Raw genomic sequence first — 26222 nt, 5'->3', positions numbered from 1 at the left:
TCCAGCTATAATTTTCAAGAGAGATATCTAATACATATGAATGTAGAAAGATAGCAAAAGGATGGAAAAAGTCTGTCAGGCAAATTCTAACCAAAAGAGAGGTAAACTAACTATATTAGCATCAGACAATATGATCTTTCAGACAAAAGAGACAGCTAGAGATAGGTCCCTCAACAATGAGAAAAGGTTTATTTATCCATAAAGGTAAAAACAATTCCAAATTTGTGTGAACCTAATAATTGCCTCAATATACAAAGAACAAAATGACAGAATTATGAAATAGACGAATCTACTATGGTGAGGAGTTTCAAAACTCTCTAATTGAAAAATTAAAAAGACAAAATGGTTACAGCTGAAAATTAAATTAAAAATTCAGTTTCTCGGTTGCAATAGCCACTTTTCAAGGGCTTACTAGTGGCATATGACAGTGGCTGCTGTATTGAACAGCACAGAAAGTACTTTTGCACTACATTTAGAAGACTTAATATAATTAACAATATTAATAATTGAGTATTGAACACCACATCCAAGGTGCAGATCTCTGTATAATATCTGATCATAATGTGGGCAAGTTAGAAATTAATGACAAGAAAAGGCAGAAACATTCAGACAGGTGAAGATTTCTTAAACATAATACAAAAAGCACTAGATACAAAGGAAAACAAGTGATTAATTGGATTTCATCAAAAGACACTGACTTAGTTTGCTTAGGCTGCCATAATGCAGTACTATAAACTTAGTGGCTTAAACAAGAGAAATGTATTTTCTCACGGTTCTAGAAACTGGAAGTTTGAGACCGGGGTGCCAGTATGACTGCATTTTGGTGAGCACTGTCTTCGTGGCTTGCACACAGGCTTCTTGCCATGTGTCTGTGTGGCGGAGAGACAGCAAGATCTCACCATTTCTCTTCCTTTCCTTATAAGGCCACAGTCCTGTCAGATTAGGGCCCTTCGCTTATGACCTAATTTAACCTCAATTATCTCCCAAAGTCCCTATCTCCAAAATAGTTGGGGTGGGGGAAGCGCCTCGACTAATGAATTTTGGTGGGGACAGTGGGGAGTGCACATTTCACTCCATAGTAGACACCATTGAGGAGAAAGAAAGAGAGGAAGAAGGTATTTGAAATATTAGATAAGTATAGTGTGGCCTTACAGTGAGGCTGGGTGCGGTGGCTCAAAACTATAATCTCAACACTTTGGGAGGCTGAGGGAGAATCATTTGAGGCCAGGAGTTCAAGACCAGCCTGGGCAACATAGTGAGACCCAAACTCTACAAGAAGAAAGGGAGAGAGAGAGAGAGAAAGAAAAAATTAGCCTGGCTTGGTGGCACAAATCAGTAATCCCAGTTATTCAGGGGGCTGAGGTGAGAGGTTTGAGCCCAGGAGGTCAAGGCTACAGTGAGCCCTGATCACGCCACTGCAGTCCAGACTGGGTGACAAAGTGATACCCTATCTCAAAAAAAAAAAAAAGAAATAGTGAGACACCCGAGAATATTAGAAGGTCTAGTAAACTGCACATCTTCAATGCTGCATGATCTATTAGGCCACACTATACTTATCTAAATTGTTGATGTTACTTTTAGTCATTATAACACAGCATGCTAATAATTTATGATGTGTCCTTAATATTGAGAGGTTTCTCATTTAATAAATTGAGCTAATAAATATGAACACAATAGTATTTACATATTTTATTATTTAGAAATAACTGAGTAGAAATCATATTTACAAATAATTGAGTCAAAAACTGGCTGTTGGAAAGCAAAAAGAAACTACTAGCCTACTTCTTTTCCATAGAACAAATATTTAATAAATATCTATAATGTCCCAGGCACTGTGCTAGGTGCAGGAGATGCTCAAATTAACAACAAAGCAGTGACTACTTTTTATATTTTTTGGACACCGAACAGGAATAAAATATGTATAAAATATAGGTAACACAAACACCATAAACCTACTACCCAGTTTAAGAAAAAGAACATTATTTAAATCAAGTTTTTATTGAAGAAAAAGATATAAACAGAAAAGTGCATACATTGTACGCGTTTGGCTCAGTGAATTTCTACAAAGTGAACACACCCAGGGTAACCAACAGTTAGGTCAAGAGGACGTTACCAGCATCCCATACTGCCCGCTCCTAGTCACTATCCTTCTACTCAACCACAGATACCCACTAGCTTAATTTCTGTCATCATAAATAGAAATCATGAATAAAAATATATTCACTCCTCCCACCCCCAGGAGTGTAAGTGCTAGGTCATGGGCATCATGCCTACACTCAGTTTTAGGGAATTCTGCTAGTTTTCCAAAGAGGTTGTGCTCATGCATTTTCATCAGTTCCAGCTGCTGCACATCCTCATCACCACTTAGAATTGTCATGACAGGCCAGGTGCGGGGGCTCACGCCTGTAATCCCAGCACTTTGGGAGGCCGAGGCAGGTGGATCGCTTGAGATCAGGAGTTCGAGACCAGCCTGGCCAACATGGCAAAACCCCATCTCTACTAAAATACAAAAATTAGCCAGATGTGGTGGTGGGTGCCCGTAATCCCAGCTACTAGGGAGGCTGAGGCAGGAGAATCACTTGAACCCAGGAGGCAGAGGTTGCAACGAGCCGGGATCGCACCACTGCACTCCAGCCTGGGCGACAGAGCAAGACTCCATCTCAAAAAACAAAACACAGTCAAACCCAGAATTGTCATGACGGTGTGTTCTTAATTTAACTTTCTGGTGGGTGTGTAGCAATATCTCCCTGAGGTTTTAATTTGTATTTCTCTGATGACTAATGAAGTTGAGCATTTAACATATGTTACAGGTAAGTTCTTTGTGAAATGCCTGTTTGAATCCTTTGTTCATTTTTCCATTGGATTTCTGTCCTTTCTTTTTATTCTTGATTTGTAGTTCTTTTTATATTCCAGGCACAAGTCCTTGTCAAATACATGTATTTCTTTTTTTCTTTCCTTTTTTTTTTGAGACAGAGCCTCGCTCTGTCGCCCAGGCTTGAGTGCAGTGACGTGATCTCAGCTCACTGCAGGCTCCGCTTCCTGGGTTCACGCCATTCTCCTGCCTCAGCCTCCCAAGTAGCTAGGACTACAGGCGTCTGCTACCATGCCTGGCTAATTTTTTGTATTTTTGGTAGAGACGGATTTCACCGTGTTAGCCAGGATGGTCTCGATCTCCTGACCTCGTGATCCACCTGCCTCGGCCTCCCAAAGTGCTGGGATTACGAGTGTGAGCCACCGTGCCTGGCCGTCAAAAAAAAAAAAAAAGAGAACAAAATTGTAGGACTCATACTTTCTGATTTCAAAACTTACTACAAAACTACAGTAATCCAAATGGCATGTCGCTGGCATGAGGAGAGTCGTGTAAACCAGTGGAATACAATTTAGAATCCAGAAATAAACCCATACATTTATGGTCAGTTAATTTTAACCAGGGTGCCAAGATCATTAACTGGGGAAAGAATAATCTTTTCAACAAATGTTGCTGGGGCAACTGGATATCTACATGTAACAAAATGAATTTGGATCCCTGCCTCACATCACATACGAAAATTAACTCGGAGGATCAAAGACCTAAACCTGTTAAGTTCTTAGAAGGAAACATAGGTGAAAATCTGTATGACCTGGATTAAATGGTGATTTTTAAAGATATAACACAAAAACACAAGCGGTGAAAGAAAAAAGTAGATAAACTGGACTTTGTTAAAGTTAAAAACTTTCATGCATCAAAGGACACTGTAGAATGAAGACAACTCACAGAATGGGGGAAAATATTTGCAAATTATATCTCTGATAAGTATACATATTTTATATATATTGTTTATATCCAGAATATGCAAAGAACCCTTTCGACTCAACAAAGATAAGACAATGCAATTTAAAAATGGGCAAAGCATTTGAATAGAATAGACATTTCTCCAAAGAAGATGTACAAATGACCTATAAGCACATGACAAGATCTTCAACATCATAGTCCACAGGGAATTACAAATCAAAACCACAATGAGAGATAACACTTTACACCCTCTAGGATGGTCATACTTTTTTTTTTTTTTTAAAGACAGTAACAAGTTTTGGTAAGGAAGTAGAGAAATTGGAGCCCTCATTGCTAATGGGAATGTAAAATGATGCAGTTACTGCACAAAAGTTTTGCAGTTCCTTAAAAAAAACTAAACATAGAATGACTCAGCAATTCTACTCCTGGGTATAGACCCAAGCTAATTGAAAACATATGTTCATACATTAACTTGTACATACATTAACATGTGGCATTATTCATAGTTGCCAAAAAGTGGAAGCAACCCAAATGTCCATCAGCTGATGAAATGATAAATAAAATGTGATATATCCATACAATGAAATCTTATCCAGCCATAAAAAGGAATGAAGAAGCCAGGTGCAGTAGCTCACAACTGTAATCCAATTGCTTTAGGAGGCCACGATGGGAGGATTGCTTAAGGCCAGGAGTTCAAGACTGGCCTGGGAAACATAGACCTAGTCTCTACAAAATAAATAAATAAGAAGAATGAAATACTATTACATACTACAACATGAACCCTGAAAACATTATGAAAATCTAGTCACAAAGATGACAAATTGTTTGATTCTGCTTACATGAAATGTCCACAATAAGCAAATTCATAAAGACAGAAAGTAGATTAGTGGTTGAGAAGGAATGAAAAAAGGGATGAATTGAAACTAACTGCTAGTGGGGGCAGAGTTTCTTTTTGGGGTGATGGGACTGTTCTGGAATTAGATAGTGGTTATGGTTGTACAACATAGTGAATATACTAAAAACCACTCAAAGGCTGGGTGCAGTGGCTCATGCCTGTAATCCCAACACTTTGGGAGACCGAGGTGGGAAGATTCCTTGAGGCCAGGAGGTCAAGACCAGCCTGGGCAACACAGCAAGACCTTGTTTCTACCAAAAAAAAAAAATTTTTTTTTTTAAATTACCTGGGTATGGTGGTGTGTGCCTGTAGTCCCAGTTACTTTGGAGGCTGAGGTGGGAAGATCACTGGAGTCTATGAATTCGAGGTTACAGTGAGCTGTGATTGTGCCACTGTGCTCCAGCCTGAGTGATAGAGCATGACGCTGTCTCTCAAAACAAAACCCTCCGAAAAACAAAAACCACCCAAGTATACATTTTAAATGATTAATTTGATATTATATGAAATATATCGGCCGGGTGCTGTGGCTCACGCCTGTAATCCCAGCATTTTGGGAGGCAGAGGTGGGTGGATCACGAGGTCAGGAGATGGAGACCATCCTGGCTAACACAGTGAAACCCCATCTCTACTAAAAATACAAAAAATTAGCCGGGCGTGGTGGCACATGCCTGTAGTCCCAGCTACTCGGGAGGCTGAGGCAGGAGGATTGCTTGAACCTGGGAGGCAGCAGTTACAGCGAGCCGAGATCATGCCACTGCACTCCAGCCTGGGTGACAGAGCAAGACTCCATCTTTAAAAAAAAAAAAAAAAAAAAAAGGCAATGAGAACTCAATTAACATTTATCGTATTGTATATTCCCTGAATGGTGCAGGAGAATCAGAGCTTAGAATCTTGTGAGGAAGGCATGGTACTTAAATAAGTCTAGTGTAAGGCAGCTTGTAATAAGTAGTACTAAGACTGCTGAAGAAGCACAAATAAAGGAGATAATCTTACTAGGAACCAGGGAGTTTCATAAACTTGGCTTTGCAAGGTGGGAAAGATTTTCACAGGTGGAAGGGGTTTGAAATAGGGAATTCAGTCAAAAGGAATAGTGTGAGTGAAAGAATGGAGTTTGGAACGTGAGGTACATGGGGTCGGGGTGGGGTATTGAGGTAGATGATGCAGAAAAATAAGCTAAAGATGGATCTTGCATAGGTGACTGTGAGTAGCATGCTAAGGAGTTTGGGCTTTTTTACTTAGGAATCATATTTTTGGTTTCAGGTCATGTCTGGTGGCAGAGGGAAGGCTGAATTGGAGGTGAACAAAAGTTAGAACCAGGGACAACAATTATCACCATTGTAGTTTTTTAGGAGAGGTGATACGGCTCAACTAGGTTATGGTTGTGAGGCTGGAAGGGAGGCACATCCAAGTGACAGTACAGTAGTCTTAGTAGACTCTTGATTGTTTATGTGTGCATTCCGGGGATAGGCAGTGAAGGGAAGAATGACCCTGAAATCTTGGATTTAATGACTTGAAAGGATAATGATGGTATTAACAGATGAGGAACACAGCAAGACAAATGAAAAAGTGAATACTGAGGAGAAGGAGGTACCACTGAATTTGGCATTTAGTCATTGGTGATTTTGAAGACAGCAATTACAGTAAAGTGGCTGCTGGAAAGGATTTCAAAGAATGGTTGAAGAAGATAGCCATAGGATGAGAACATGGAAGGCAAGGAAGGGAGACTTGAGAGGTTTGGTAATAAAGAGAAGAGAGAAAAGGGTGCTAGTTTGAAGTGAGTTAAAAGAATTATAGAGTAGAATTAAAATAAAGTAGAATTATGGGATTTTTGCTTTTTAAGTGACCCGTGAGAGGCTTACTGGCAGCGTGCCAAGATTCAAGAGCGCAAAGATTGGGCAGGGTGGGATTAAGTGATGTGATAGCCAGGTGCAGTGGCTCATGCCTGTAATCCCAGCACTTTGGGAGGCTGAGGCGGGCGGATCACTTGAGGTCAGGAATTCAAGATCAGCCTGGCCAACATGGTGAAACCTGTCTCTACAAAAAATACAAAAATTAACCGAGTGTGGTTGCGGTTGCCTGTAATCCCAACTATCTGGGAGGCTGAGGCAGGAGAATTGTTTGAACCTGGGAGGTGGAGGTTGCAGTGAGCCAAGATCGAGCCACTGCACTAACTCCAGCATGGGTGACAGAGTGAGACTCCATCTCAAAAAAGAGAAAAAAAACAAAAAACAAAAAAAATGACGGGAGGGAGCCTTCTGCCTCTTTAAACATTTGAGATGCATATCCTGAGATGCTTCTGTGAAGTTAAGAATATTAATTTTTGATACAAATCTGACAAAACTAGACATTAAAATATGCCATATATGGTAATTAAAACAATGTGGTATAGTATAGAAAGCAAATAGTTAATGAAGTGGAACAACCAACCCAGAAATAGAACCAGATACACCTGAAAACTTCATATATGAGGTTTAAAATCAGTGTGGAAAGCTGGAAATCACCCATAGTTTCATTATCCAGTCAGTTGTTTTTCACGTTTTGGTGTGTTTCCATTTAGTTGGTTTGCTATACTTTTTAAAAAATAGTGCTGTAGGCTGAGAATGGTGGCTCACACTTATAGTCCCAGCACTTTGGGAGTCTGAAGCAGGCAGATCACTTGAGGTCAGGAGTTCGGGACCAGCCTGGCCAACCTGATGAAACCCCATCTCTACAAAAAATACAAAAATTAGCCTGGTGTGGTGGTGCTCGCCTGTAGCCTCAGCTGCTTGGGAGACTGAGGTGGGAAGATGGCTTGAGCCAGGGAAGCAAAGGTTGCAGTGTGCTGAGATGGCGCCACTGCACTCCAGCCTAGGTGATAGAGCCAGACCTTGCCTCACCAAAAAAAGAAAAAAAAAAAAATGCTGTAAAGTAAAATTTCTATATACAATTCTGTGATATGAACCCTACCTTAGTGTGTTATGAGGATTTTGATCCTTATATGATATGATATATAATCAAGTGCGGGTACGTTGTAGTTTACAGAACCATCACTTTGAAACAAGACCTTTAGGTTACTCCTAATTCGTCACTGTTAAAATAATGCTGTAGGGAAAGAATTATACATAAAACTTTTCTATATTTAAAATGATTTTTGTGAGACAAAGTTTATTTATTGTAAAAACAGTTCCAGCAGTTCAGAATTGTAAAGAGTTTTACAGAACTGTGAAGAGTTCAGAATTGTAAAGACATTTTCTTGTCTTTCTCCTTGGTGGTAACAGTTTAGTGTATATCTTTTTTTTAAGTTTAGTTTCTATTTTTTTGTAGATACAGGGTCTTGCTTTTTTGCCCAGGATGGGGTGCAGTGGTGTGATCATAGCTCACTGCAACCTCATACTCCTGGGCTCAAGCAATCCTCCCACCTCAGCCTCCCAAGTAGTTGGGACTACCGGCATGTACCACCACGCCTGGCTAATTTCTGTATCTTTTGTAGAGACAGGGTTTCACCATGTTGCCCAGGCTGGTCTGGAGCTCCTGGGCTCAGGCGATCTCCCTGCCTCGGCCTCCCAAAGTGTTGGGATTAAGGCATGAGCCACTGCATCTGAACTAGTTTCTTTTTAATTTCTGTGTAGTATTCAATTGTATGGCTCTCCTATAATTTCTTCATTCATTCATCTTTTGGTAGACATTCGTGTTATTTCCATTTTTAGGCTATTACAAGTACAGCTGTTGTGATCATTTGTGTGCGAGTCTTTGTGTGGATATATTTTCATTTCTTTTGACTAAAAACCTAGGGGTGCACTTGTTGGGTCACATTAACTTTGTAGAAACTGCATTGCATCTTTGCCAGTATTGAACGTTGTCAGCGTTTTATATTTTTCTTTGCATGCTTTTCCCCCCAAAAGACCAAAATGGGAATTGTTTTTCTTTTTATTATAAACTTGTAAAGGAATTTTAAAGTTCTAAGGGATGCCAGGCAGGAGGTTCATCTATGTGAACGGTTATTAGTTTGAGATAGAGAATGTCAAGGATATCCCTAAAGGCTCTTCAAGAGATAACTATAGGACATGTAAGTTTCACTTAGTTCTACCCCATCACTTCTAGTCCCACGTGACTTCAGAATTTTAACAGAAATTATTATTATAGGAATGTGTAGCACAGAGGGATTCCATAGGCCTGAAGATTAGTACTGATGGCCTTTCTTGCATTATTCTAGGCTAGTACTATCCAATGAAACTTTCTGCAGTGATAGCCACTAGCCGCAGGTGGCTTTTGAAACGTAGGGCTAGTTCAACTGAAGAATTGAATTTAACTTTAAATTAATTTTAATAGTGAAATACATCTAGTGATTTCTTTACTGAACAGTGTAGTTCCGAAATGTTATTTTTCAGGAAAGATCCTCTAGCAGGAAATAGTTGAGTGAGACCTGTTAGCTGAGCTGGCCCTGGGGCAGGTTTGTGTTTTCAGTCCTTCCCTTTCCTGTGGGAGAAATGAAACCAAAGCCTAGAGCACCACAGAGGAAGAACCGGTGGATTCATAAGGGTGACAGTTCAGGTAGGGGAAGCTGTTTGGTAATGAGCTCTTTTGGTCAGATGCCACGCTATTTTTCTTTCTGTTTATTTTGCCGTATTAAATTATTTAGTAAATAGTAAAGTGTACTTTAATCCAGTTTTTAAAGTGTACCTTTGGATGAAAGTATGTGATTTAAATTCCAAAACTGTGCAGTGTTGTCCAGAAGAGTCCTGATTAAATCACCCCAGTTTCTTTGATGAAGATAAGCAAATAATCTTTCTGCACATTAAAGGCTTTCAAGTAAGTAATGATGTAATTACCTCACTAAAGTTTCCATTAAAGGTTTATTGAAATTTTCATTCTTTATAGTAGCAATGAGTTTATAATTTTTGACATTTTAAGTTGTTATAATGAAGACATTTCTATAGCCTTCAGACAGTTAAATGTTCTAGTAACTCAACATATAAAATGCCTATCAGTTTTATATTTTCATTTTTTTTTTTTTTTTTTTTTTTTTTGAGACAGAGTCTCACTCTCGCCCAGGCTGGAGTGCAGTGGCACAATCTCAGCTCACTGCAACCTCCGCCTCCTGGGTTCAAGCAATTCTCCTGCCTTAGCCTCCCAAGTAGCTGGGACTGCAGGCACACACCGCCACGCCCGGCTAATTTTTTGTGTTTTACTAGAGATGGGATTTCACCATGTTGCCCATGCTGGTCTTGAACTCCTGAGCTCAGGCAATCCTCCCACCTCGGCCTCCCAAAGTGCTGAGATTATAGGCGTGAGCCACTGCGCCTAGCCTTTACTTTCATTTCCTAATAGCTGCATGGCTGTAGTGGTTGGCTTTCATTATTGTTTCCTAGGAGCAAGGTCAATGTTAGAAAAATTGTGGAATTTTCCCTTGGCATTGCTGTGGTGAGTAGACAGCTACTATTTATAGAGACTTATACTTCGTTGAAAAAATGAGATACCCTGCTTGGCTTACCACAAAAACACAGATGCTTCTGGATTCCAGTAGGGAGGCCTTTTGTTCACAGCATCTGTTTTGGTTGGCCAACCAGATGACTTCTGTGGATTTTTTCACTCCTTTTGAAGGACACTTGACAAATAAACAAGTTTATAAATGAAAGAGTTAACTTAGCATTTTGAAAATTTATTTTATTACTTTAGCTATATAGTCCTGTGAAATATTTTGAACTATTAGGTCATTTTAGCTCAATTTTATCACTTCCTAAATAACGTTGAGACAATCAGTCCTTTGTTACATGTTCTTTGGATTGTTTATTCTGCAGTTGAGACAGATTTTTACTGATCTATAAATTTTTGTGTTCAACAAACATTTAATGAGTACTCACTGTGTACTAGGCCCTGTACTAACACTGGGAACTACAGATGTGAGCAAGATATAGTCTCAGTCTTTGAGAAGTTTAGTGTCTTATATGCAGTGCAAACATGTAGACAGAATAAAATTGTAGTTGAGTGCTTCCATTTGAAGTTTATTTCATCAGTTTAGTGGGGAGGAGTAGGTGTCTAGGAATGCCTTCCAGAAAAAGTAATGTCTAAGTGGAGAATTGTAGAATGAGTGGGAGTTGTCCAGGGACGGAGCAGGGGTTAGCGGGGGAGATTATATAAAAGAAAGAAGCTTGCAGGTGAAAACGACCCTGGGAAAGTGAGAAACTGAAGAAGTTCAGTACATTTCTGTCAGATGGCTGATCAAGCTGTGACTTTGGGCAAAATGCTGTCAACATTTGTTGAACACATAAATGCTGTCTCATTCACAAAGCAGACTTGTGACCTAGACTTTATTCATCTTGTGCTAAATTAGTGATTTCCAAACATTTGATCATGAATCTCATAAGTAAAAAATGTTTTGATTATGTATCCTCATATATTGATTATATGCCAATATTTGTTTATAGATGATATATAGTACTCAAAGTTATATATGCAGTAGAACATGTATAGAAAACAAAAAAATTAAAAAGATGAGCTAAAGATGACGTACAATATTCTCATAGTGTTAATTTTACTAAAAATACAGAAAGTAGGCTGGGTGCAGTGGCTCATGCCTGTAATCTCAGCACTTTGGGAGGCTGAGGCAGGCAGATCACTTGAGGTCAGGAGTTTGAGACAAGCCTGACCAATATAGCGAAATCCCATCTCTACTAAAAAATACAAAAATTAGCTGGGCATGGTGGCACACGCCTGTAATCCCAGCTACTCGGGAGGGTGAGGCAGGAGAATTGCTTGAACCCGGGAGGCGGAGGTTACAATGAGCCAAGATCATGCCACTGTACTCCATCCTGGGCGACAGAGCAAGACTCCATCTAAAAAAAAAAACCCAAAAAACAAAAAAACCCAGAAAGTAAAGTGGTACATCATTATTCTTTAAAATCTTCGTTTGATATTATGTGATACAGCTGCTCAGAGGGCTGTTTCTAAATTCAGTTTATTTTGATACTTTAATGGCAGTCAAAGCCTGGATCAAAATGGAAGAATTTGGCTGCACTTTCTAAATCATATACTTTTTTCTCCAAACTTATTCACCATTTATGGAAATGCTTTATTGAAATGTGGCTGGTAAATTTCCATCTATTAGTTTTTCTTGCAGATTAATAAAAATATATTATACTTTTATTGTGCTACTAAATGGGTTCCAAAAATCACTGTAAGTCTTCATTTGGAAGATATTTTAAAAAGTTTTAGAATATTCTGTTTCTGACTTTATAAAGCATGAAGATATGAGTTTTTGGTGTCTTTATTTTTTAGATTTTATATATATTGTTTCAACAGCAGAATCACTTAGCAATGGAAATGTTTCCAATTATCCAATTTTGAAATGCTCTATTAGGAAAGATTTTTTTCTCTCGCATTTTTTTTTTTTTTTTTTTTTTTAAAGACGAAGACTCGCTCTTGTCCCCAAGGCTGGAGTGCAATGATGCCATCTTGGCTCACTGTAACCTCCGCCTCCCAGGTTCAAGCAATTCTCCTGCCTCAGCCTCCCGAGTAGCTGGGGTTACAGGTGCCTGCCACCACGCCTGGCTAATTTTTGTATTTTAAGTAGAGACGGGGTTTCACCATGTTGGCCAGGCTAGTCTCGAACTCCTGACCTTAGGTGATCCACCTGCCTCAGCCTCCCAAAGTGCTGGGATTACAGGCGTGAGCCACTGCACCTGGCCGATTTTTTTTCTTTTTCTTTTTTCTGGAAAAGCTGAAAAGAATTCTGATATGTTGCTAAACATTTTTATTTTGTAGGGACAGAGTGAGTTTTTTTGTTTTTTAATATCTTCTTGGTAGCATACTACTTATAACCTCCTCAGAAATATTTAGCAAGTTTGGAACTCTAGTCTTTTCTATTTTTAAAAAATTGTGTAACTCATCTACATTTAACAAATCTTTTAAGTACATTTCTTGTGGTAACTAGTGAATCTCTATGGATTTAAAAACAACAAAAAAAGATTATGAGGCCGAGGCAGGTGGATCACTTGAGGCCAGGAGTTTGAGACCAGCCTGGCCAACATGGTGAAACCCCATCTCTACTAAAAATACAAAAATTAGTCAGAAGTGGTGGTACACAACTGTAGTGCCAGCTACTCTGAGCTGAGAATGCGCCACTGCACTCCATTCTGAGCAACAGAGCAAGACTCTCTCAAAAAAAAAAAAAAAAATTCAGTGGCTACTCTCTATCTCCCAGAGTATAGGAAGATTCTATATTCATACAGTTAACCTCAGTGACATCCGAGGTACCTTGTTCTAACTTGCAGCAGTAGTTTACCTGTGAATGAAGCCGTTAAAGGCTTTTATATCAGATGCTATCACTGTAACTTTATTCTGGAATTCTTTTTTTTTTTTGAGATGGAGTCTTGCTCTGTCGCCCAGGCTGGAGTGCAGTGGCACGATCTCAGCTCACTGCAAGCTCCGCCTCCCAGGCTCACGCCTTTCTGCTGCCTCAGCCTCCCGAGTGGCTGGGACTACAGGTGCCCGCCACAGCGCCCGGCTAATTTTTTTGTATTTTTAGTAGAGACAGGGTTTCACTGTGTTAGCCAGCATGGTCTCGATCTCCTGACCTCGTCGTGATCCACCCGCCTCGGCCTCCCAAAGTGCTGAGATTACAGGTGTGAGCCACCGCACCCGACCAGAATTCTTTTTTTAAATTCCAGTCAAAGCAGTAATTTCATCAGTGGTTACAGTTTTCCCATAAAGCACCTTGTTTCATTTACAGTTAAGAATACCTCCCTTTTAATACATTGTTCCTTGGTATCTTACAAAATGGTATTTCCTATATATTTCAGAATTACCCAGCAAATACCCTAAGATGAAAGAATCATCTATATTTTTATCCAATTGTATAGCAAACCCCACACACTGTATTTTGTCCTGATATCTTCAAGTCTTTAGGGTTTTCTAAGAGCTTTTGACTATACTTACCAATAAAAGAATACATTTAGTTTGTCACCATTTTTATTGCTGTGTATAATTTCAGCTATGGTCCATGGCTTTTTTTAGGGAAACCTCAGCAGTTTCAACACTAACTTTCATACAATTTTGTGAAGTGTCACATTAAATAGCCTGTGATTTTAGACATAGGTGGAAAAATTATAGACTTTTAACTCTTGCTGTGAACACTTAAAAGCCTGGTGGATTATGAGGACTTTGTTCATGCCATCAGATTATATCTTAAGGTAGAGTAGACACATAGAGTGAGGTTCATCTTTAATAAAAAATGGGCCGGGTGCGGTGGCTCCTGCCTGTAATCCCAGCACTTTGGGAGACTGAAGTGGGTGGATCACAAGGTCAGGAGATCGAGACCATCCTGGCTAACACGGTGAAACCCCGTCTCTAATGAAAATACAAAAAAATTAGCCGGGCGTGGTGGTGGGCGCCCGTAGTCCCAGCTACTCGGGAGGCTGAGGCAGGAGAATGGCGTGAACCCAGGAGGCGGAACTTGTAGTGAGCTGAGATCACACCACGCACTCCAGCCTGGGTGACAGAGCAAGACTCTGTCTCAAAAAAATTAAAATAAATAGATAAGTAAGTAAATGGTGTGGCTGGACGCAGTGGCTCACGCCTGTAATCCTAGCAGTTTGGGAGGCCGAGGCGGGCAGATTGCCTGAGCCCAGGAGTTCAAGACCAGCCTGGGCAACATGATGAAACCCCCATCTCTACCAAAAATACAAAAATCAGCTGGAGCGTGCCTGTAACCCAGCTACTTGGGATGGTGAGGCATGAGAATCGCTTGAACCAGGGAGGCGGAGGTTGCAGTGAGTTGAGATTCACCATTGCACTCCAGCTTGGGCAACAGAGAGAGAGACTATGTCAAAAAACGAACAACACATAAATACGAAAGGGTGTAAAGTCAATATAAATACAAGTACTAATATTTTATTTTTACACCCCAAAGGATTATCATATAATACAAACACCCTTCAAGTACACATATCCCACTTTAGAGACTAATGCCTTGAACAACAGGGATAATGATATTGAAACTGGCCTTTTGCTGGGTGCGGTGGCTCACGCTTGTAATCCCAGCACTTTGGGAGGCCGAGGCAGGCGGATCACGAGGTCAGGAGATCGAGACCACGGTGAAACCCCGTCTCTACTAAAAATACAAAAAATTAGCCGGGCGTGGTGGCGGGCGTCTGTAGTCCCAGCTACTCGGAGAGGCTGAGGCAGGAGAATGGCGTGAACCCGGGAGGCGGAGCTTGCAGTGAGCCGAGATCGCGCCACTGCACTCCAGCCTGGGTGCTTGGGTGACAGAGCGAGACTCCGTCTCAAAAAAAAAAAAAAAAGAAAAAAGAAAAAAGAAACTGGCCATTTAGTTAAAATAAAAGCAAAGCCAAAAATTCACTTTCCTCTATAAATTTATATTTGGAAGACAAATCTAAGAATAATCGTCCTAGCCGGGTGCAGTGGTTCACGCCTGTAATCCCAGCACTTTGGGAGGCCAAGGCGGGCGGATCGTGAGGTCAGGAGATCAAGACCATCCTGGCTAACATGGTGAAACGCCGACTCTACTAAAAATACAAAAAATTAGCTGGGCATGGTGGCGGGCACCTGTAGTCCCAGCTACTCGGGAAGCTGAGGCAGGAGAATGGCATGAACCTGGGAGGTGGAGCTTGCAGTGAGCCGAGATCACACCACTGCACTCCAGCCTCGGTAAAAAAAAAAAAAAAAGTCTGCTTTGGCTTGAGGTTTGAAGAATGAACCCTTCAGTCATAGACTATGACTACCTGTCATAGCTCACTAGGAAACCCTAGGGAACTATGGAAGGGTTATTGGTTAAATATATTATATAAAGGAACATTTTGCTAGTTGCTATTGACCAAAAAGGCTGTTTATTTTTTAAATATAGTCTGTAATTATTTTTGTTGAAAGATATTTGGAAGATGGTTTTTCTCAATCTATAGGAGATAGAGTTTGTAGCCACCTGGGATCTCTTACAAAAAGATACTTTTTCATAGTATACTTTTTATAATATGCATAAAATTTCATAATATACTTTTGATAATATATATAAAATTTGATACATAAGTTTATCAAATTTATTGAATTTACTTTAGTGCATTTTTATTAGTCAGGATTCTTTGGAAGACATGGAAAGCTAATTCAAAAAAGCTTGAGCAAAAAAAATTTGTTGGCTCATAACTAATGTTCAGGACTGGTCTCAAGAACTTGGTTGCCAGGTCTGTGTTTCCAGGTTATCTATTAGCTTGTCTGTGTCTCCGGGATAGTTTTACACTTTTAGAGTGGAAAGTCTTCCTCCATGTGGTGCTCTGGCTTGCAGAAGAATGCCTTTGGTCTAGCGCCAGCATATATAAAATCCTGTGGGTGGGATAGAGTAGATGTGGTTGCATGTGTGCTGACTGGCAGTCTCACTAAACCACATGGAATGGGGAAGGAACAGTTTCCCAAAGGAAGGGTTTGCTCTTACTGCAGGGGAAGGGATGCTGGGAGTCAAAAACAATAGATGTTCATTATAGCAATGAGAGTGATAAAGAAGAGAGGACAGAAAGGCATAAAATATTCTTTAAGGGAATAGAACATGACTTAATTTGATTTTCCTCATCATTGATTCTTACAGAGCATGCAAGCGGCAAGATGTCCTACAGATGAATTATCTTTAACCAATTGTGCAGTTGTGAATGAAAAAGATTTCCAGTCTGGCCAGTGAGTATCTGACTTTGTTTTCTTTTAACCTGCTAAGTGGCATTTGGGAAACTTCCAGAGAGTCATTTTTAGGAAACGTTGGAAAATATTTTTTAAAATTTTTCTTGCTGAGTTGAAAAATGGAGAAGATGAGAAAAAGTTATGTATTTGAATCATTACTGTGTCAAACTTTGATAAATACTGTATAATGTTTTAAAAATGTTTTATATATAAAACTTTAGTTTTCATCAGTTTTCTTAGTAGAGCTAAACATACTGGTTGTATGAATCATATATAGCAGAGTTGTTAGGTGTTTGGCTCTGGCCAACTCAGATTGTTTGAGTTTTCCTGGCTCTACCAATTACAAACTGTGTGACCATTTCTGTACCTCTATGTCCTGATCTGTAAAATGGAGATAATCTTTTCCTCAAGGTAGCTATGAAGATTAAGCTACATAAATAAAGCGCTTAGAACAGTGCCCAACATGTTAACAAGCCCTTAGTAAATATTAGCTGTTATGATTATTATTACCATGATAATCCAAGAGACATGAACATTGGAAGATAGGCTGGGTATGGTGGCTCACGCCTGTAATCCTAGTACTTTGGGAGGCCAAGGCGGGCTGATTGCCTAAGCTCAGGAAGTTGGGACCAACATGGTGACCATCCTGGCCAAGCTCAGGAATTTGGGATCAACATGGCCAACATGGTGAAACCCCATCTCTACTAAAAATAAAAATTAGCCAGGCATGGTGGTGTGCACCTGTAGTCCCAGTTTCTCAGGAGGCTGAGGCATGAGAATCACTTGAACCCAGGAGGCAGAGACTGTAGTGAGCCGAGATCGCGCCCCTGCACTCCAGCCTGGATGACACAGCGAGACTCTGTCTCAATAAAAAAGGAAAGAAAAAAGAAAATTGGAAGCTGCAAAGCAAATGTAGAATCCTTAAAGGCATTTTGCGTTGTAATTTATTTTAATTGATTCATACCACCGCACTGCCAGGACTTCTAAAGACCCTGCTGCAAGTTCAGTGCCATCCATATGCTTCTGAGATTGATACAGACAAGGAGATGAAGGGGCTGTGGGGAAATAACAGGCAAGGTGGTAGGGTTTTAACTGAGCATTTTTCTTAAAATGTTGTCTGTGAAATACATGAGTTTCACAGAGTTGGAAATGCTAATCATCTTTGGTTTCCAGCTTCAGAGTAAGAGGCTGTACTATATGGTGATATTAACATTCTTTCCAGTGCTAAACATTCTGTGACGGTAAATTGAGCACAGGACTTTCAACAGATAAACTGAAGTATAGATAATCAACATGAGAATTTGTGGAATTCTTTTACATATGTTAAATGTTCACTGTGCTCATGGTGGGGTTACTCAAAATGTAGTTGATATAAGGAACATGTGTTCTAGTGGCAAAAAAATATGTATAGAACCATTAGCCATTGATGTGAAAAATTACAGCATTCTAAAAAGATAATGTTTAAAAAGATAGTGAGCTAGGCATCTTAGGGCATGCCTGTATTCCCAACTACTTTAGAGACTAAAGCAGGAGAATCTCTTGAGCCCAGGAGTTTGAGGCCAGCCTGGTCAGCGTAGCGAGACCACATGTATTGGAAAAAAAAAAAAAGATACTGCTGTTGCATAACAGGATTTGAAGCTTCTATCTTACACATAGTACTTTTTAGTTACCTGGTATAGGAGATTATCATGAGAGGACTGTGTTTTTTTTTTTTCTATACAGGTAATTTCTGAACAGGGAATAAGCACAAAATTTTTTGAAACAGTAAATGTTGATGTCTACATGAAAGCTGATGTATTTTGGGAATTTTTTAAATCTTTTTTTTTATTTTGTAAGTTGTTATTGTTTTAGCCTGTTGAGAGAGTCTGCAAATAAATTTAATGAGTAGTCTAAAAACTAACTTTTTTTTAATTGCTATATCCTAGCTCTTTTATCTTTGGCTGTCTTCTCTTTATTAGAATGTGAAGTAATTCTCAGGAGAGGAAATGCATCTAGTTTTTACTTGATATCAAGAACCCTAAATCACTGGCTTCAGTTTTATATAAACTGGAAATGTAATGAAGTTGGTATTTTGGATGGTATTTTGGCTGGATTCTACTTGATGAGTGTTTGACCCAAGGTGCTCCTTATATCTGGAAAACATTTGGGATTGCTGATAGTTTGGGAAACTGAATTTGTGGTTCTGTTTCTTCAAGATACAGATAGTGTCGTTTCCACCTGATACTCACTAAATATCAGTTTGAAAAGAAATACATTTTGAAATTATGTTCTTCATTTCCTTCAATGTGGAGTACTAACTATGTTTCTGTCCTTTAGGCATGTGATTGTGAGGACCTCTCCCAATCACAGGTACACATTTACACTGAAGACACATCCATCAGTGGTTCCAGGGAGCATTGCATTCAGTTTACCTCAGGTAAATCAGATGTTAATTTATTCTCTTCTGTTTTTGAAAGTCATAGAATATGAATTGTCCGTTCATTTTAAGCGAGCATCACCCTGTGACTGTATTAATTCATATTGAAGAAAAACATCTAAGTATTATGTAAGGAATTTAAAGATACAGTCTTCTTTTTTTTTTTTTTTTAAAAGACAGGGTCTTGTTCTGAGACCCAGGCTGGAGTGAAGTGGCACGATCATGGCTCCTGGTCTCAAGCAATTCTCATACCTCAGTCTCCTGAGTAGCTGAGACTACAGGCTTGTACCACTGTGCCTGACTAATTTTAAAAATTTTTGTAGAGATGGGGTCTTAACTGTGTTGCCCAAGCTGGTCTTTAACTCTTGGGCTCAAGTAATCCTCCCACCTTGGCCTCCCAAAGTGCTGGGATTATAGGGTGTGAGTCATCATGCCCAACCTAAAGACAGATCTTAATTGCCAGTTTTTGCTATGGCTGCCTTCTTTTGGCTTGATTTTTTTTTTCCTAATTTTTAAAGATTTTGCAGTAAAATCAGTCAGCTATCACATAAAGGGTCAAGTTATTTTAATGTTAACTCCCAGGGTAACAGAAAAGATAGAAAACATTTTATTTGTAAAGTTGATATCTAAGAATGGTGATTTTATAATGTGATGGCGTTATACTAAAGAATTTGGAAAGAGTCTCAAATTACAACATAAGTTGCTAGGCTCCCATTACAACTGGATGGGTTGTGATTACAGTTACAACCGTTGGTGGGTTCTGTGGAATCCAGAGAATTAGATTGCTTAGTGCTGTCCCAGGCACATCATACATAATATAAAGCACCAAGAATACTAGTCTGTATCCTCTTCTCCCTTATCATTTTACTCAGGCTGCTGACTGACCCCAGTCCTAAGTAATGTAAATGCAATTCCTACCTCCTCCTAGTATGCTAATGAGCATTGATTGACTTCCCTGTAGGTTTAGAGAAAGAGATCAAACACTCATTTAAGAACTATCAGGCTGGGTGCAATGACTCGTGCATAATCCCAGCACTTTGGGAGGCCAAAGCTGGTGGATCACTTGAGTCCAGGAGTTCAAGACCAGTGGGCAACATGGCGAAACCCCACCTCTACTAAAAATATAAAAATTAGCTGAGTGTGGTGGTGCATGCCTGTATTCCTAACTTCTTGGAGGGCTGAGGCAGGAGGATCACTTGAGCCCAGGAAGTCGAGGCTGCAGTGAGGTGAGATAGTGCCACTTTACTCTAGCCTAGGTGACAAAGTGAGACCCTGTTTAAAAAAGAAAAAAACAAAAACTATTAGATGGGCCAGGTGCCTCACGATTGTAATCCTAGTGCTTTGGGAGGTGGAGGAGGATTGCTTGAGACCAGGAATTCCAGATCAGCATAGCGAGACCCTTGTCCCCCACACTAGTCTCTACAAAAAAAAAAATTTTTTTTTTAATTAGCTGGGCATGGTGGCACATGCCTGTAGTCCAGGCTACTTGGGAGGCTGAGGTTGGGAGGATCACTTGAGCCTAGGAAGTCGAGGCTGTAGTGAGCTATGATTGTGCCACCATGCTCCAGCCTTTGCTCCAGAGTGAGATTCTGTCTCTTAAAAAAAAGGGGGAAAAAAGGAACTATTGAATATCTCTTGAAGCCCTCAAAAATTACAGGAAATTTTCGCTTACTAATCCACCTGTCTGTTTGATGCCTCTTCATTATCCAGACCACTTTCACGTTTGTTTCTATAAATTAAAAGTTTGGGATATTCCAGGGTTCTCTGGCTTTTACAGAGTTCCATTTGGGATTCTGATTGTTAGCAATAGCTTGAGGTGTGACAATTTCTCCTTGTCTCTGTTTTGTAAAAAAAAAAAAAAAATTTCCCCAACATTCACTGTAGGCCGGCCTCTATTCTAGGTACTTTGGCATGTGTTAGCTCATTTAATTCTCCAAACAACCTTATACAATAGCTACTGTTGTTATCCCTAAGGACTGTTGTATTAGTCCATTTTCATACTGCTATGAAGAAATACTGGAGACTGGATAATTTATAAGGAAAAACTAGATTTCATGGACTCACAGTTCCACATGGCTGCAGAGGCCTCACAATCATGGTGGAAGGCGAAGGAGGAGCAAAGTCATGTCTTACATGGCGGCAGACAAGAGAGCATGTGCAGAGGAACTGCCCTTTATAAAACCATCAGATCCCCTGAGACTTATTCACTATCATGAAAACAGCATGGGAAAACCCACGCCCATGATTCAGTTACCTCCCACTGGGTCTCTCTCATGACACATATGGGGATTATGGAAACTACAATTTAAGATGAGATTTGGGGTGGGGGCAAAGCCAAACCATATCAGCTGTCTTTGGGATTGAAGTACAGAACCTAAATGTGGCTTCCTTGTGACTTAAAGTCTAAGCTTAACAAACATGGTGCTAAATTTCAGGTTGTCCAGAAGTGGGATGGGGTTTTACAGAAGAGGTCTTCTGGGGGAGGTGAAGGGCAGAGTGGAGGGAAACATGGTGTGGTAAGAAAGCTGCAAGGGAGAGCACTTGTTGCACATATTCACAGTGCAGCCTCTTCTAAATTACCCACCACAAAGTCTTCAGTGTTTGGATGAGCAGGTGAACTACTGATTTTCAACCAAAAATTGTTTTTCTCATTGTTCTTTGGAGTGTTATCAGTAATTACTAATTTTGAATCTATACCAAGCAAACCCTAGAATCCTGCCTAAACACAATCTGGCCTGCCTTCATACTTCTTGCCATTGTAAACAGTAGGGATTTGAGAAAGCCTAAAATCTAGCTGTAAATGTCTAAAAATCTTCTGGCTAGTATACAAAGAGTAGCTATGACCATCTAATGATTTCAGTCCCTGATTGGGTTTCAAAATAGATTTTCTGACCAGTTTTAATTTAGTCTTCATGAATCGAATGTCTTCCTTTTTGAGATACTGTAACAAACAGTAAAACTAACCACAGCAGTACATTTAGAACACTGAAGTGTGATCTGATACAGTGAAGACCTTCTGTAGCATCATATTGTGCAAAGGAGCATCTTCCTCAGTGGTGCCAGCTTTACTGCAAAAGGCAAGCTTTGCACGTTTTGGAACAGATGTTCAGATGTAAACTGTAGCACAGGCATTACTTTCCTAGGGTAAGTAACAAAGAACCATTACTGGGTGGCTTAAAACAACAGAGATTTATTCTGTCACCATTCTGGAGACTGGAAGTCTGAAATCAAGGTGTCAGTAGAGCTATTCCCTCTCTGAAGGCTCTAGGGAAGAATCTGTTCTGTGCTTAGCCTCTGGTGTTGCCGGCAGTCTTTTGGTGTTCCTTGGCTGTAGCTGCATCATTTCAATTTCTGCCTCTGCTATCACATGATGGCGTTCTGTCTGTGTGTCTATGTCTGTTTCTTAGAAGGACACCAGTCATATTGGCTTAGGGTTCACCCTAATTCATTATGACCTCATGTTAACTTGATAACATTTGCAGAGATCGTATTTCTAAATAAAGTCACATCCACAGGTGTTGGGGGCTAAGACTTCAACATACTTTGGAGGGGGAGAGCACAGTTCAACCATAATAGCATACCATGTTTTGATCTTTGAGTGTATTCCTAAAATTCATTAAAATTCCTCTTTTTTTCTTGTCTAATTTTGATTGCTTTGGTTTTAAGTATCTTTTTTTCTCCTTTACTTTACAGAGAAAATGGGCTGGGCTTTCTATTGGGCAAGAAATAGAAGGTAGGTATATTTTTTAGCCACCTGATAAAGATTTTCTATGTGATTTTCTCACAGTTATTGAGATCTGTACAATTTTCTATTACTAGTGGTCAGACCTTAAACATTCATTGTATCAGAAGACTGGTTACATCTATGAGAATGGGAAGGAAATAGTTATGGTACCTCTGTTCCTATATCTTTTATGAAGTATGTGATAAGGTCGTCATAGTTCAAGGCAGGCAATTTATGACTTCCAGTTGGGGGAGGTGGCAGGGGTGGAAAGACTAAGCTGCTAATAGATAATAAGCCAAAGAGCTAATAAGCAAAAACTGGCATTGTGTCTTAGGCATTGTGGCAAAGTTAGGAAATGGAGTATGAGTTGTCTTTAGTCAGATTATTTTATGTCAACTTCATGGATACAGTAGGGGAAGGAAAGAAAATGCAAGTGTAATTAAACCAGCTTTTTTCTGCTTGTCTTTAAAACTTAAAAAAAAATTGTATTTATAGAAAGGTTGCAAAAATAATACGAAGAATTTCTGTATACTACCTTTACCCAGCTTTACCAATTGTCATATTTTCTTTATCATTCTGGCTCCCTGTCTTCCTCTCTGGGTCTCTGTCTCTCTCTGTACACACACACACACACACACACACACACACACACACACACACACACTTCTTTTATCCTACTCCTCATTTAGCAACCTGACAAATTATAATTTTTTCTAAGTTAGATGGAATTTAAACATTGGGGTTATTTTATTTTATTTTATTTTTGAGATGGAGTCTTGCTCTGTTGCCAGGCTGGAGTGCAGTGGTGCACTCTCGGCTCACTGCAACCTCCGCCTCCAGGGTTCAAGTGATTCTCCTGCCTCAGCCTTGCAAGTAGCTGGGACTACAGGCGCCCGCCACCACACCCGGCTAATTTTTGTATTTTTAGTAGAGGTGGGGTTTCACCATGTTGGCCAGGATGGTCTCGATCTCTTGACCTCGTGATCCACCTGCCTTGGCCTCCCAGAGTGGTGAGATTACAGGTGTGAGCCACCGCGTCCAGCCAACATTGGGGTTATTTTTAGTTGGCTTTTTCTTTGTGGAAGTATGAACACTTGTTAAATTTAATGAGAAAGTGGGGTAGAATGTAGCTTAGGTTTCTAATTTTCATAAATTAATTTTTCTAAATATAAGGCTAAGAGTACTTAAAACTTTGAATCTAGATATTTTCTATTGTGACAAGATACAGAAATTCAAGATTATAAATTTTGATGAGTTGAGAAATGTGCTTTGCGGTTTAAGTTATAAAAGCATTCTTCTGCTAACAGAAATGCTTATCTTGATTGTAAAGTCAGATCTTTACAGAAGTGGCTCAAACAGACTTAAGCAAAATTGTAAAACCCAGTGATCAGGTGGGACTAAAGTGGAGTAAGCTTGAGGGCAGGTAGGGTTTTGGGGCCCAAGTGATGTGGATGATGTGACCATAAAGGTAGAAAACTGATTCGGTTTAAGTAGAGATGTAGACCGAGATAGGATAGGAGGTGTGGTTTGAAGGAGGAGTGCTCAAGTATTCTGGAATGGGAGTTCCGTAAGGTGAAACATTTTAGTCAAGTCAGTGATTTTAGTCTGAGGGAATCTTCTGGAGGAATCATTTAGTCGGTCTTCTTTCCATCTGGCAATGTCATATTTTAAGTGTTACAGGCTAATGTTTTGACCACTATATATACACGTATTATTGTAAAGTCCAAGTTTATTCAAAGAACTGGATACACTTATTTTTTGCTTATAAAATCTTTCTTATTAGTGTTTTGTATTAAATTGCTATTAGCCATAAAGTAAGAAAACATTCTCAATCTTCTTTGATCCAGGATGAAATCTTCAGGACTCTTGTCCCTTTGGGACTGACCATGGTGCTGACTGTGGTGCTGCCTGGGATACTGTCCATGGTGCTGCCCATAGCACTTGAAATTCTAACAGTTTGGTCTTTTCTATTTAGGAACATTGGCCTTAAAATGCGTTTGAAAACTACAGTCAGTACATTACTACAGTCAATAGTAATTATATTTTTATTTGTTTATTTATTTATTTTTGAGACGGAATCTCGCTCTGTCGCTGAGGCTGGGGTGCAGTGGCATGATCTCAGCTCACTGCAACCTCCTCCTCCCCAGTTCAAGCAATTCTCCTGCCTCAGCCTCCTGAGTAGCTGGGATTAGAGGCATGTGCCACCACACCTGGCTAATTTTTGTATTTTTAGTAGAGAACGGGTTTTGCCATGTTGGCCAGGCTGGTCTCGAACTCCTGACCTCAAATGATCTACCTACCTCAGCCTCCCAAAATGCTGGGATTACAGGCATGAGCCACCACGCCTGGCCAATATTTTAAATATACTTATTCAAATTTCTTCAGTATGAAGATGACATGAATATATATACACACACACATATACATGCATTATGACATTGTGATATTGTTTTGGTGTCTTTAATGCACAAAATGGTATTATACTGTACAAACCTTTCTGCAGTAGACTTTTGTCACTCAATATTGTGTTTCCAAGGCCCATCCATCTTTTTTTGAGATAGAATTTCGCTCTTGTTGCCCAGGCTGGAGTGCAGTGGTGTGATCTTGGCTCACTACAACCTCTCCTCCCAGGTTCAAGCGATTCTCCTGCCTCAGCCATCTGAGTAGCTGGGATTACAAGCACTCACCACCACGCTGGCTAATATTTTCTATTTTTATTAGAGATGGGGTTTCACCATGTTGACCAAGCTGGTCTTGAACTCCTGACCTCTGGTGATCCACCCACCTCAGCCTTCCGAAGTACTGGGATGACAGGTGTGAGCCACCACGCCTGGTCAGGCCGTCCATCTTTAATAAATGTACATAAAGTTGGTTTTTTTTGTTGTTTTTTTTTGACAGGGTCTCACTTGGCTGGAGTGCAGTGGTGCAATGCACTGCAGCCTCAGTACCTGGCTAATTTTTTTATTTTGTGTAGAGATAGAGTTTCACTGTGTTGCCCAGTCTGGTCTCTAAATCTTGGACTTAAGTGATTTTCCCTCTTAGCCTCCCGAAGTGCTAGGATTACAGGTGTGAGCCACCGTGCCTGGCCAGGTTTTAGTTTCAATAAAAATTGCTGTGTAGTATTCTACATTATGAATATACTACATTTTATTCATTGTTCTCCTACTGATAAACATTTTTCAATGTTTAAGTACTATAAATAATGCTGCAATGAACCTCCCTATAGATGTGTTGTTAGACAAATGTTCTAGCATCTTTCTGGGATAGACATCTAGAAATGGAACTGCTGAATCATCATATTCATTTTTACATTAAGATTTCAACCTATAAATGTTTTTACTACATGAGGGAAACAACTAACTATTTTGCCTATCAAAGTTACTCAGCATGTAACCTGTACTTTCTAGGAAATTTTTTTTTTTTTTTTGAGACGGAGTTTCACTCTTGTTGCCCAGGCTGGAGTGCAATGGTGCAATCTTGGCTCACTGCAACCTCGCCTCCCGGGTTCAAGCGATTCTCCTGCCTCAGCCTCCTGAGTATCTGGGATTACAGGCATGCGCCACTGTGCCCGGCTAATTTTGTAGTTTTTAGTAGAGATGGGGTTTCTCCATGTTGGTCAGGCTGGTCTCAAACTCCCGACCTCAGGTGATCTGCCCACCTTGGCCTCCCAAAGTGTTGGGATTACAGGCGTGAGCCACCGCGCCTGGCCATTCTAGGAAATGTTAAGAAGGAGCAAGCCATCCAGAATTGGAGACAGGAG

The 26222-nt window shown here is 39.9% G+C and overlaps 1 protein-coding gene across 3 annotated transcripts in view; it reads left to right on the top strand.

The window, feature by feature from the left end:
• Positions 1 to 26222, top strand: part of NSF (N-ethylmaleimide sensitive factor, vesicle fusing ATPase) — a 166303-nt gene that overhangs the window by 15260 nt on the left and 124821 nt on the right. For 2 of the 3 annotated variants that reach the window (XM_032163943.2, XM_032163941.2), the window contains exons 2-4: positions 16237 to 16322; positions 18639 to 18738; positions 22432 to 22471. In XM_032163943.2, the coding sequence (XP_032019834.1) occupies positions 16237 to 16322; positions 18639 to 18738; positions 22432 to 22471 (226 nt within the window). Of the gene's footprint in view, positions 1 to 9357; positions 9456 to 16236; positions 16323 to 18638; positions 18739 to 22431; positions 22472 to 26222 lie in introns of those variants that run through there. The other variant, XM_032163942.2, reaches the window with a different exon arrangement.

The sequence above is a fragment of the Hylobates moloch genome, unplaced genomic scaffold (assembly GCF_009828535.3).
Source record: "Hylobates moloch isolate HMO894 unplaced genomic scaffold, HMol_V3 SCAFFOLD_10, whole genome shotgun sequence".
Classification (NCBI taxonomy): Eukaryota; Metazoa; Chordata; class Mammalia; order Primates; family Hylobatidae; genus Hylobates; species Hylobates moloch.
This window is presented reverse-complemented; position numbering and strand designations above follow the sequence as displayed.